General features: G+C 43.9%; 1 protein-coding gene across 2 annotated transcripts in view; it reads right to left on the bottom strand.

The window, feature by feature from the left end:
• The window catches only part of St6gal1 (ST6 beta-galactoside alpha-2,6-sialyltransferase 1), a 124,897-nt gene that overhangs the window by 28,536 nt on the left and 82,572 nt on the right, over window positions 1-13,789 (bottom strand). For both annotated transcript variants that reach the window (XM_034515369.2, XM_034515370.2), the window contains exons 3-4: window positions 9,999-10,134; window positions 5,889-6,534 (exon numbers count right to left, since the gene is read on the bottom strand). In XM_034515369.2, the coding sequence (XP_034371260.1) occupies window positions 5,889-6,486 (598 nt within the window). In that variant the 5' untranslated portion in view covers window positions 6,487-6,534; window positions 9,999-10,134. The remainder of the gene's footprint in view (window positions 1-5,888; window positions 6,535-9,998; window positions 10,135-13,789) is intronic.

The following is a 13,789-nucleotide window of genomic DNA, read 5'->3' as shown; positions in this document are numbered from 1 at the left end:
CCCATAAAGGGGGGTATTTGCAGAATTAAGCCATGAAAGTCTTCCTCTTTATTTCAATTTGTAAACTGTAGGAATCCAGACACCTTATTCACAGAAACTACAGAACAGAACTGCTGGACAGTCTGCCTTTGGGATGGTTTGAAAACAATACAAGATGAGCATATCCAAACCTTATCAGTTTCCACACAGCACGCTGCAGAGGGCAGCGGGTCCACCCTTACACAGCACAGAACTGCAATAGGTTTCTCAGAACTAGGCACAGGCTTCAAAAGTGAAAAACCACAGGCAAAGCAAAGAAACCGCATATAGGCAACGTTCCCAACCACGGGTCCCAGGAGCCATGAGAGTGCTGGGTACACGGCTGAGTTTGAGGTAATGAGAACAGCACCCAGAGCTGCAAGGAGCTCTTCCTATCCCACCCCCAAACCCAAGCATACCCCAGCAGGCGGGGCAGAGACTCTGAGCTGAGGAAGGTCATTGTCACCAACTGTGAAGGAGAGGAACCCAGCCTCTGCTACCATCTAATCAGCAGAGAGAGAGAGAGAGAGAGAAAGAGAGAAAGAGAGAGAAAGAGAGAGATCTTCTACTCCCAACTGGTTCACCCACTGATCTCACAGAACGGACGAGAAAGAAGGGAGCAAAACCAGAGTTGGAAAGTTCTACCTGGCAGGAGCTGAGACTTCTGATCCCAGAAAAACCACAGCCAGAGGCCATCCTGTGGGGGAGCACTATGAGAAACTGAGCCTAGTCTTCCGTCCTCCTCAGAAGCAAGCCCTTGCTCCCCTGAGCCTGTTACAGACAAACCAGAAGGCAGGACATACCCACTCACATAGTCCAGAATGTCAACTCTCTGGTACCAGAAGCAGGTGGGAAGTGGGGAGAGGGGCTTGGAGGGGAAATAGAGATTCCCCATTACAGAAAGTTTTGAATGAGTCCTTGATGTTGTGAGGAAAAAAAAAATAATCATTTCTTCATTCAGAAAAATACTGATTGAAGACTCTGTTGTGCCAGGCACAGTTCTAGGCACCAGAGGCAATGTTGTGGGGCAAAAAGACAAGCCATTGTGTTTCACTGCATGGAGAAAGAAGGCATGCATAGGAATTCATGCATAATTGACGAGTATGATTAGTATCAGGAGAGACACTCAAGAACTTTCCTTTTGACAGTATGATAGTTCAGAGCCAAGACCCAAAAGCCAGTCAGGCACAGACAAGGGAGTCCCTCCTAAACAGAGAACATAGAAAGTCCACGGTACAACCAGACAGGGAACTGGCGAGAGCAGCGGGTCTCGGCCTTCCTAATGCTGCCACCTTTTAATACAGTTCCTCATGTTGTGGTGCCCCCCCCCACCACAAAATTATTTTCATTGCTACTTCTTAACTGTGATTTACTATTGTTATGAATGGGAATGTAAATATCTGTTTTATGATGGTCTTCGGGGACTTCTGTGAAAAGCCTGCTCAACCCTGAGGGGTCATGACCCACAGAACCACTGTCCAACGGAAGGGGAAATGAAGATGCCCTTAGTCAGGCCGGCTCAGATCAGCGCAGAACTCTGGAAACCTGAGCATGAAGACTAGATTCATGGGAAAAAAAAGAAAGAAAGAAAAAAAAAAAGGCCAAAATCCAAAGTCTTTATGTAGTCTGTCACCTGTCACCCTGACTCCTAGTGATATCTCTGGCTTAACTCCTCCCCCTTCTCCACCCAAAAGGCCCCACCCACATCCTCTCTATGCATCCTTCATTCCTAAGGGCCTCAGAATGTTGTTTTCTTTTCCTCTGGGGAAGAAGGAACTGATGCAGCCAAATTCACTCGGAGGCCACTGTCATTCTGAGACACAAGAGAACTTAACACCAGCGTTTCTGAGTCACGGGGCCACCTTCAACCTCTTCTGCCTACAATCAGTTGTACAATTCTCTGGGGCCTCCACAGTTAGCTCTTGGGGACTGCAGGGGTCCAGGGCAGCAGGTGCTGTACAGGACAAAGCCAGTCAGCACCAGCTTGTGGGGGGAGGGGCACATAACTGAAGAGCAATGAAGAGTGTATGGCTCCAAGGGGAGAATGAGTCAGTTTTCTTTAAGGGTGTAGCCCCTAGGGGTAGACCAACTTGCAGTGGATGGCCCCACACCCATGAGTACGTGAGCAGCACACACTGGATTCAAGGACTTATTAAAACAAAAAGAGCACAAGAAGTTCCCAGGCGCCAGAGGCAGATCTGGGACAAGAGTTCTCGTTTTCTCTCTCTCTCTCTCTCTCTCTCTCTCTCTCTCTCTCTCTCTCTCTCTCTCTCTCTCTCTCTCTCTCTCTCTCTCTCTCTCTCTCTCTCTCTCTTTCTCTCTCTCTCTCTCTCTCTCTCTCTCTCTCTCTCTCTCTCTCTCTGTGTAAGAGAGAGAATATGCTCAAAATAGACTGTGTGCATGTATGAAATTCTCAAAGAATGAACAAAAATATTAGTTTTGGAACACAGGGGCTGGAAAGATGACTCAGCAGTTAAGAACACTGGTCACTCCTCTAGAAGCCCCAGGTCCAACTCCCAGCACCCACAACTATGTCTGTAACTCCAGTTTCAGGGACCTGATACCCTCTTCTAGACTCCACGGGCACTACGCATGCTCATAGTATATATAGACATACATGCAAGCAAAACTGCCATATACAAAAATAGAATTTAAAAAGAGGAAAGCGGATATGTTGAACACATAGTAAGTGTCCAATGTATCATTCTTATTGGTGATAGTATGTTAAAAAATATGCTATAGTTTGAAATAAAACCCTCAACTTATCTACATAGCTTATACACATAAGCATACTATTAATTATGGAGCCACCATAGTCTGGTTTGTGGGATGATTAAAAATACAGGACATTATGGATGTCTTGTTATAGATGGAAAAACAACCATCACGGCTCTGCACAAGTGGGCTTTGCAACTCAATTCATGAATGAACTCAAACTTTAAAAAAAAAAATTGTTCTAATTATAAAACACATGAAAATAAATCTGTAGCTGCAGTTTACAAAGAGATACGGCTCTGCCTTAATCCTGAACACAATTTTATCAGGACAATAACTTGATAAGGAAGAGCCAGAGGTCATCTAATATGGACCATCCTAAACACCGCTATCCTACTACAGATGCAGAGAAGGAGGAACAAAGAAAGAAAACTAAGTCTATGACGTATGACAGAAATCAAGCACATTTGGTTTCTAAAAAGGAGAAATTTAAAAATAGTCCCAAGAAACCAAAAGGATAAAAAGCAAAGCTGGGGTGGGACTGGCCATTTTGTGAGGCCCATTAGAGTCCCTACTGACACTGGGAGACAAAAAATGTGATCTCACCTCCATCTGTTCTAGAGAATTCAATTTGGGCCTACATTCCTTCTTTGAAAGCTTATGCCTGGTTTCAGGGCACTCTCCCTGGCTGTCACCAGAAGGAAATTAAAATGAGTGTGTGACCTCACCCTCCCCAGAACCCCAGCCTGACAGCAAGGCTTTCTCCATAGCCAGAGTTCTCTTAAAATAACAAAAAGAAGTGGCTCTGCACAAGTTAGTCGGCTCTCAGTTGCAAGTTTGCCAATATGAACAGACTCTGGTTCTTTATTAGCTGCTAAGGGTTTTAGGAATAGCAAACTGGTGTCTTTTGACGTGGGGCCTCTAACAGTTACAGAACACTCTGAGGATAAGGCACAGTTAGAAAAAACACAGACAAACTTGCAAACACCTAACCCCCTAACCCGTCTGGGTAGCTTTGTAGGCAACTTTAAGGATTCATGAAACAACTGGAGTTAGCCTAAATCTGCCCCAGTTTAAGACTTGCAGCTGGAGTGCCTTCAAAGGCCCAGCAGGTAAAAGTTGCTACTGACAAAGTCTGGTAGCCTGAGTTTGAGGTACAGAATCCACAGAAAGGTGACAGGAGAGAATCAACTCAACAGAGTTGTCTTCTGACACCCATACTCATACCCCAGCACATATACACATGTACACACACATAACACACATACTCACATACCACACACACATACACACACACACACACACACACATACACACACACACGAAACACTGCTGAATTAATATTTTTTTAAGAGAAGAGCTGAGAATTAATCAGGTGAGACTTAAAGGAATTAGCATGTATCAGAACTGGGATTAGAGAGGCAAAATGCAAACTTGAGAACAGGAAGCCGAACTCTCAGAACCCACCTGAAGCCACACACGGTGGCCTGCATCTGAAATTCCAGCACTCTAAAAGGAGATGGGAGGCAGAGACTGAGAGAATGGCCGGAATCTCATAGGCCAGCTAGCCTGGTGTACCCAGCAATGGCAAACAACAAAGAGCCCCTGCCTGAATACAAGGTGAAGGTGATGGGCAGTGCCCAAGGCTGACCTCTGTGGCCTGTGTCTGCCTACCTTCCATAGGACTAGAAACTAATACAAGATTAGATCGTGAAAACAAGTCGAGTTCTATGTCTCAAGTATTTCCAAATAAATACCACAGTGGGTTTGCTTTTGGCACCACTAACTCTTTTTTTTTCTTCTTTCCTTCCTTCCTTTTTTTCCTCATAAATAGAATACTCCATAGAATACCAATATTCCAAACAGATTAAAAAAAATATTCTACCCAGGCGATAGTGGCACATGACTTTTGTCCCAGCACTCAGGAGGCAGAGGCCAGTGAATCTCTGAGTTCTGGGCTGGCCTGGTCTACAGAGCAAGATCCAGGACACCCGGGGCTGCACAGAGAAACCCTGTTTAGAAAAAAGAAAACAAAACAAAAGAGAAAAAGAAGGGAGGGAGGGAGGGAGGGAGGTAAGGAAGAAGGAAATATTCTAATGGAAAAAGATGCAGTAGACCTTCAAGAGTTACCATGGAAGAGGAAACAGAAAGGTTGTAAGAACCAGTGACAATGGCGAATTGGGACCAGTGTCTTCTGGATGACAGAATCACTGCACTCGTGAAGGCACAGCAGCTATAGGTGCTTACCCAAGACCTACATAATCTGGATAACCTCAACTCAGTGTGAGTTGGGGTGGATAGGTGAGGAGCCATTAACACTGGATGGCTTCTGGGTGAAGGAGTTAGTTTTCTTTAGGCCTGTGGGACCTGGTAGGTTGATCGTGTTACAGTGGAATACTGTGCATGCACATTCATGATCATGCAGGCAGCTTAATCTGACACAGTAGGTTATTAAAAAAAAAAAAAAAAAAGACATGAAGTTGGAAAGGAGATGTGATGGAAAAATCTAGGAGGGAGAAGGAGAAAGTGTATTGAATACTGTTAAAATATACTCTGTGTGTGTGTGTGTGTGTGTGTGTGTGTGTGTGTGTGTGTGTGTGTGTTTTGGGGGTATTTTTCACTTCAAGAAAGACATCTGAAAACATTGTACTGGGACAACTCTGCCAGTCCATTAAGCTATGCTTGGGTTCTCGTTGTAGGACCTTGAAATTCCCCAGTCAATCCTAGGACCATCAGCCGCTCAGAGAATAGCTCTGATATGCTGTACTAGCAGGTTTTGTGAGTCAAGTTGACTCGAGCTAGAGTCATGAGAGGAAGGAGGAATTGTCTCTCTGAGATCCAGCTGCAGGGCAAAACAATTTCAATTAGTGACCAATGGGGGAGGGCCCTGCCCATTGTGAGTGGGGCCAGTCCTGGATTGATAGTCCTGGGTTCTATAACAAAGCAGGCTGAGCAAGTCAGTAAGCAGTACTCCTCCATGGCCTCTGCTCATCGGCTCCTGCCTCCAGGTTCCAGGCCAGTTTGTGTTCCTGTCCTAACTTTTTTTGGTTATGAACAATGTAAAAGTGTAAACCAAATATACCCTTTCCTCCCCAACTTCCTTCTTTGGAGACGTTAATTGTTGCAGCAACAGAAACCCTAACAAAGGCACATACCAATCTCTCGACCCAGCTGGGAGTTCTTCAGAGATCCCGCAGAAGAGACGACAGCACACCTGTGCCAAGGGCCAGCCTTGGTTCTAAAGTTCTCCTTGGGCAGGTAACCCTCCCATTCAGTGGTATTGAAGGGAAAATCTGTGGCCTCTATCATAGACACATTCACACGGTCTCGAAGGTGGCAACGCAGTGCTTCTACACTGAACTTGACTCCTGGCCCCGGCCCCTTGTAGGATACTTTATATTTGTTCATGTTCAGATAGTTCCTCCAAATCTTCAGTAGCCTGGGGTTAACTTTTGAGTATGTGGAGTCTTTATCCCACACCTGGTAGGAGGGCTGTGGTTTGACCTTGGCTGTGACCCTTGAGTAACTGAGGCTTTGGATGCCTTCCTTAAGGTCTTGTTTGCTGTTTGAGAACACAGCCTGGGACGCAGGCCCCATAGCCACTTTCTCCTGGCTCTTCGGCATCTGGAACGCCTTGGCTTGCAATGTAAGAGCCTCATAACCATTCCCTTTCTTCCACACACAGATGACTGCAAATAGGAGAAAGACCAGGATGAAGCAGCTGAACTTTTTCTTCAAGTTGGTATGAATCATAATGGATGGTACAGGCAAGAGAGCCACTGTTTGGAGCAGGAACCAAGCCTATAAAAAAACAAAACAAAACAAAACAAACAAACAAAAAAACCACAGAGCAAGGGGAAGAAAGATGATCCAAAGGGCAAGGGGGTGATGGGCCAAGCGAAGGATCGAGCATAAGATCTAGCAGAAGCAGGCTTGAAGTCCAACCCCCGACTGCCTCCCATCAACGATGCAGCCTTGTGCAAGCCAGAGTAGGAAAACAAGACTTAGTTTAGACTTTGAGTGTAGGCAGCATTCCTCTGAACCTCTTACGGAGCCATGAACATTTATGCATCCTTCCACCCTGAGTGCACCATGGTCGTTAGCTTCTGGTGCTCTCTCTACTCTAGCTCACTTGAGAATCTTAGACCAGAGCCTTTCTCGTCATTTCACTCCCTAGCCCAGGCTCTCTGTGGAACAAAGACATGTAGGCTTGAAAAGAGGAATAAGCTGACTGGTCTATACACAAAACCCAGAGTCTCTTAAATTCTACATGTGTTAAAAGAGCCAGAGAAATCTCATGCAGCTGTAATCCAGTTCGGTGAGTGCTGTGATCCGGGACTTCTAGACCAAAGGTTAGCCCCACAGTCCACCATTCAGTGTACCTGAGAAGCTAGATCATTATGACAGAAGATAGGAAATCTTGGTAAGATAGCTAGGATGGCCGCTTCATATCTGGGCTCTTCGTATATTTGCTCTCTCAGAATCCACTGAGTAACTAAGCAGAAGACAGAAACACTCTGTACTCAAATAAGGTCTGTATCCTTTGGAAAACACGAAATTCTTTCCTCTTCCGAGTTTACTCACCAGGATGAGTCAAAGCAATTGCCCCTGGGGCTTTGCTTACCTTGTGAGTCTGAAGTCTTTTCCTACCAAACTTGTTTTTGAAGATGTTTGAGATAAATCAGTGGTCTAGATGGGAAATTCATAAAGCCTTGGATCTTGATTCCATTCTTGCTGACTTTGAACAAGTGAAAATGCCTGCCCCTGAGCATCTGCACAACAGTCATCTCTGCCCATTTCATCTGTGCCAAGTTGGGACTGTTAAATAAAAGGGTGTGCTAACCTGCTGGAACTGTGTAAAAGCAAAGGCCAGGGAGTCGTTGTGCGCAGGGAAAGGAGAACAGCCCTTTGACAAGAGAGCCATGTCGGGAGTGATGTGGGTGACTGAAAATGGAATGGATGGGATTTTGAAAGTGATGAGGCATACAAAAATAGACAAAAATTCAGATTCAACGTCATAACGTGGGAAGTGGAAGGGTTACTGGAGAACAAATGAATTAAATTTCCCCAGACAAGTCAGTACCACTGACCACATGACCATGTGACCATGGCAGCTCAGGAATAACTAGAGGAGGGATGGCATTTAGGAAACTCCACTAATTAGGCACTTGACCTGCAACCTCTCACCAAACAAAAACACTACAAAGTAAAATTTTACAACTCTGTGTTAGAATGACCAGAGTGAGGCTTAACAAGTCTTCCACCTCACTGGCTCACCACACCACCCATGTGGAACCAGGATACCAATCCAGGTTAGTCTGTATCTAATGGTTTATAGCAGTGGTTCTCATCTGTGAGTCTGAACCCCTCTGAGGGTCACGTCATATCAGATATCCTGAATATTAGATATTTACATTATGATTTCTAACAATAGCAAAATCACAGTTATGAAGTAGCAATGAAATAATATTATGGTTAGGGGGTGGGGGGTCACCACAACCTGAGGAACTGTATTAAAGGGTCGCAGCATTAGGAAGATTGAAAAAACACTGGTTTATACTCTTTGCACTGAAGGACAGAAATTTTAATCGGGATCAGTAAGCAGGAAGTGTTGACCATCAGAACTTAGAAATCAGAGTGTCCAGAGATGAAACTCCCAGTCAGAGCAGAGTGTCCTCCACCAGCTATGATGGGTAGGCATCATTTATCAGGGGCTCTTAAGTGTTACAATAACTAGTATGGTGCTTTGAAATAAACAGGGAAGCTCCCATGAGCTCCATGTGCAGGTCTAAAAATGCATGCAATTCTGAACTTGAGTGAGTGATGTAAAACTGACAAGTTGGAATGTGACTTACAATTCTAAGGGAGAGGAAATGACAGCAAAGGTGCCACTTCACTGTTACAAGAATGACACCTCGGAGAAGGTTGGCAGTGTCTTTCCTGGGATGCTTAGGAAAAAGCAGCTTCCACAGATGACCTCACTGACAGTCTCATGCCCTCAGCTGGCCTGGGTCTTCATGGCTATGATAGACATTCTTGGTTGTCAACTTGACTATATCTGGAATTAAGTACAACCCAGAAATGGAGGGCACACCTGTGATCAAATCCTTCTTTGGCATTGGAGCCTACTTCTGAGGAATTCCAACTTATGCAGAAGACCAGCTGAGACACCCAGCTTTGGTGACTGAGCAACTACTAGATTCTTGGCTTTTCCATTCACAGCTGGCTATGGATGGATTAGTTGAATTGCAGCCTGTAAGTCATTCCCTTTTTATACATACAGCCTGTAAGTAAATTCCCTTTTTATACATACGTAGAAGAGATTCATTCCGTAAAGTCCTGTGACTTTAGAGAACCCTGAATAACACAATGGCCTTAATACACTCATCTGGAACCTTCCATCAGTGCTTGTGTGGTCCCTCCATATTGTCATCACCTAAGACCAGCTGGGGTTTCAGGCACAGCCACTCAGAGCTGAAGGGCCTATTCTCACCTGCCTAGTTTTTTGAGCAAGACAGACACCGAAGACTCACCTAATACCATCACAGGGAAAAGAGAAGCGACCTGTAAATTTTCCTATCACCAGACATATTGTAAGCTTCCAGGCTTTGTAACTGATGTATTCTCTGCCCTTGACTTTTACCAATCTTGTTAGCAACCAGTATTTACAAAGCTTGGGTTTTGTGCCTAGCCCTTATGCCAAAGGAAAATGCTTCCTTGTATCCCTTCTGTATAATAAAAAAAATTGGCCCAAGAACAAAACCTGGAACATGGTCAGGCTCAGGAAGGGATTATGAAGCCGAAGAAACTGTATCAATGAATGTAATACCTGAAGGAGACTTCTAGAAAAAGAATATTGCAATCACGTACATTACCACCCATGGAGACCAAGCCAACATTAGACAGGCACTAAGGAGAGTCCCTGTAAATAAGGAGTTCGGCCTTCCTACTCCTTGAGGCATGTTTAATGTCAGATGTAATGTCAAATGTCAAAGGCATATAAACATTCTCATAAAAGGCTATCAATTATAGAACAATTCTGACTTTCTATCTGCAGCTTATTGAGACGGCAAGCCTGTCCTCCACACCTTCTCGGCTCTCACTAACCAAGCATTTAGAAGACTAGAAAAGGAAGGCAGAGAGAAAGCAGGAAGGCTGAGGTGAGACAGTGAAGAGCTGAGCCCTTGACAGTACAGTCCGGGGCCCCTATGTTGTTACTCAGGAATGTCTCCCTCTACTTTTTCAAGTCTCTAGAAATTTCTTACCTGCTTCTGGAGAATCCCTCTGGGGCTGCAGGCCCTCCAGGTCCTCAGGAGCCAGCACTGTTCTCCATGGGAAAGAGGTTTACTTTACTAGGTCTGGAGGCCAAGGCTCATTTTTCTCAGGATGATCAAAAACCATCTGAAATACAAATAAAGGAGGAGGTTAGACTATTTTTCTAGCAGAGTGGCGTTAAACATTAACAGGATGGAGGGGTGCTTTTGTAAGTGTGGGCATATCCCAGGAAGAACTAAAGGCCAATTACACATGAAATACTCAAGATCTATGAACAACCCAGAGAGCCTAGAGAAAGATTCATGACAGATAAGAATGTTCTAGAAAGAGGAGGTGGGCACTTCAGAACCATCTGGGAAGGAACAGATGATTAATCTCTCCTAAAGAATAAATAGCATAACAGTTCACTGCCCAACCCCTAAAAAACTCTAGATGTATTTTTAACACGGGTTACAGAACTGCAAATACTACTTAAATTCAAAAAAAAAAAACTTTAAGAAGAAAAAGTACTAGGAGAAAATGGTACCTAGGGTAGTAGAATGAGGGACAGCTCCATCCTTGACTTTTTAGAGATGCAACAAACAATGTCTAGATTAGACAAGAATTACTCTTTGAGATTAAAACCAAAACAAACAAACAAACAAAACCATGGGATATACCTCAGTGGTAGAGTAACTGTATGGTAAGTACATGTCCCTGGGCTTGATCTCCAGCCCAGAAAAAATTAAAAGCCAAGCTTTATATAGTTAGCATAGCATATATAATGTTTTAAAAAACAAAACCAGAATTCACTCTATATTTATTCTTTCCAGTTTTGATGCTATATATATATAAAAAAAAAATCAAAGGCAAAGCTAAATAAATTTTTAATTGCAAGAAAATTTAAATTTCCACACAATGAAAAATATAATAAAACGAAAGGGGAAACAGAGCCAATGTATAAGGCAAGGCTCATAGGGAGGCTGGAGAGGTAGTCAGTTAGCAGCACTCGTGCCTGTGGGTGCTAGGAACCAATCTATAACTCCATTCCCAGGGGATCTAACACCCTCTCTTGGCCTCTGTAGGTAGTGCACACACATAGTACACACACACACACACACACACACACACACAAGCTAAACACTCATCCATATATAAAATAGAGAATTAAAAAATAATAAAAATAAAGGAATAACATGGTAAAAAAAAAAAAAGCCTCCCAAGAGGCAGGCCACATGAATAGATAAATCATAAATGAATAGATAAATCATAAATGAAATACAACAGTTGAGAAGCATGTGATGTGTAAGGTTGATATTTTTAAACTTTTATTCTTCTCTCATACACTATGTCTCCACTGCAGTTTCCCCTCCTGCCACTCTTCCCAGTCCCTTCACCCTCCCTCCCCTTCCCCCTGATCCACTCCTCCTCCGTTTCTCTGCAAACAAACAAAAATAAAACAAACAAAAACTGAGCAAGTCTTCCAAGGATATCTACCGAACATGGCATAACAAGTTACAATAAGACTAGGCACAAACCCTCATATCAAGGCTGGACATGGCAACCCAGTAGGAGGAAAGGGGTCCCAAAACCAGGCAAGAGTCAGAGACACCACACCCCACTATCATTATTAGGAGTACTGCAAGGACTCCAAGCTATGAAACCATAAGGTACATGCAGAGAAGTTGGCTCAGACTCATATAGTGTCCATGTCTGTCGCTCCAGACTCTGTGAGCCCCTACGAGCCCTGGTTAGTTGATTCTGTGGGCCACGTTCTCATGGTATCCTCAACCCCTCTCCTTTCTTTCCTACAACCCTTTCTTCCCATCCTCTATTGGATGGGAAGAAATCCTTGTTCTGCCTAGTGTTTGCCTATGACCCTCTGCATCAGCTCCCACTTTTTGCTAGATGGCACCCTTCTAATGAAAATTGGGCTAGGCGCCTGTCTATGAGTATAGCAGAATATTATTAGGAATCATTCCATTGACTTTTTGTTCCTTTGCCATGTGTATTTGGTTCTATCCTGAATCTCTGAGCTGTCCCTACCTCTAGTTTCTGGTCATCTAGACAGAGTCAGGTGTGGGGGTCCCTTTCCCTGGCCTTGGCCATGAGTTGGACAAATCATGGGTTGGCCACTCCCACAAGTTCTGTGCCACCACTACCTCAGCATGTCTTACAGGCAGGACAGATAGGTTTTGTGTCTGGGTTAATGTTTCAGTCCCACTGACAGGAGCCTTGCCTAGTTATAGAAGAAGACAGCCAGTTCTGGCTCTGTATCCCCTGTTACTAAGAGATTTTGCTAGGGTCACTCTCATAGATTTCAGGGAGTTTCCAGTGCACTAGTTTTCTACATATTACACACACACACACACACACACACACACACACACACACACACATGCCCCCCACAATTCCAGTCATCTCTCCTAATAGTCTCTCAACCTGTCTCTCTTACTCCTCCACCAGGACCATTCCCCACCTGATCCCTCCTGTTCCCATCCTCCCTGCCCACAATTCACCCACAGAATCTATTCTACAACCTCTTCCCAGGGAGATCCATGTGTCCCTCCTTGAGCCTTAAGGTTGATCTTAAGGGAGACCTCCAAAAAGCAACTACAGACTAGACAGACTAGACAGAACACAGCAATCTTCAAAACAGTCTTCTACGTTGTCAGGCAGATCACAATAAGATTGCTAGACAACTGAAGGAGAAGTTCATACTTTCACCTCTTGTAGAAATTACTCAAGCGCTAGGATCTTGTGACTATCGATCAAACTGCCAAAAACCTAGGACTGAATAAACAATTAAAAAGTAGGAGATACCCATTTCAGTCTCCTGTCGTATGAAATGAGTTCCTATCTTCTATAACTGTGGGGATTAACAGGAAATTGCTGAGAAAAAAAACATGAATGCTATAAAGCAATAATATGTACAGAAAACAAACTTTAATTTCAAACCCATTTATAATGGCCAAAATCTATTGACTTAACTTCCAAATACCCCTTGAAGTTACATCTACTTGAATGAATAATAATACTATGAATCATATGTGTGAATACATACATATGAACTTTTGTTGCTATAGATAAGAAAACACTTAAATATTTTAATGGAAACATAGAATGTGTTATCTGTACACACATGATTGCAAGTACAAATCAAGCATGTTCAAGTGTCATGCCTGAAAAGTTGCTGAGGAACTGTTTCTTGATGATGATAATGATGATGATAGTGGTGGTGGTGGTGGTGGTGGTGGTGATAGTTGGGAGGCAAAGTCTTGAGGACAATATTGAAAAAAACACATCCTATGCAATCAACTGGCTGCATAATATCAAGCTGGCCTTGAAGCCTATCTCAGGAGATTATCAACCAGGAAAAAGGAATAAGCAATTCTGTCACAGAGGACTAGCCACAACAAGAATGACGGTATACCCGAAGGGTTTACTGTGGTGTCCTGACAACCAGCTTGGTCACCAAAATGGAGAAGATGCTCCTTCAAAGACCGCAGGGTCTATTCGGAAGAACTATTTCTTTCATGAGTAGGAGCAAGACAGAAGCAATGTGGAAAACCTCCCTTTGTCCTTCACCGAAGCATCTAGGGCCAAGGTTGGAGATTTAGCTCAGTGGTAGAGAGCTTGGTTAACAAGACCAAAGCTCTGGGTTCAGTCCTGGGCTCAGGAAGAGAGAAAAAACAGTTCAGAGCTTCCTTTACTAATTCAGAGGATAACTGGATTTGGAGTGGCCTCCTGGGAGAGGCGGGAAATGTCTCTGACAGCTCCCCACCTATTCACAAGTTTCCTT

Source organism: Arvicanthis niloticus, chromosome 12 (genome assembly GCF_011762505.2).
Source record: "Arvicanthis niloticus isolate mArvNil1 chromosome 12, mArvNil1.pat.X, whole genome shotgun sequence".
NCBI classification, from domain to species: domain Eukaryota; kingdom Metazoa; phylum Chordata; class Mammalia; order Rodentia; family Muridae; genus Arvicanthis; species Arvicanthis niloticus.
Note: the sequence above shows the minus strand (reverse complement) of the source record. Positions and strands in the feature narration are given on the sequence as shown.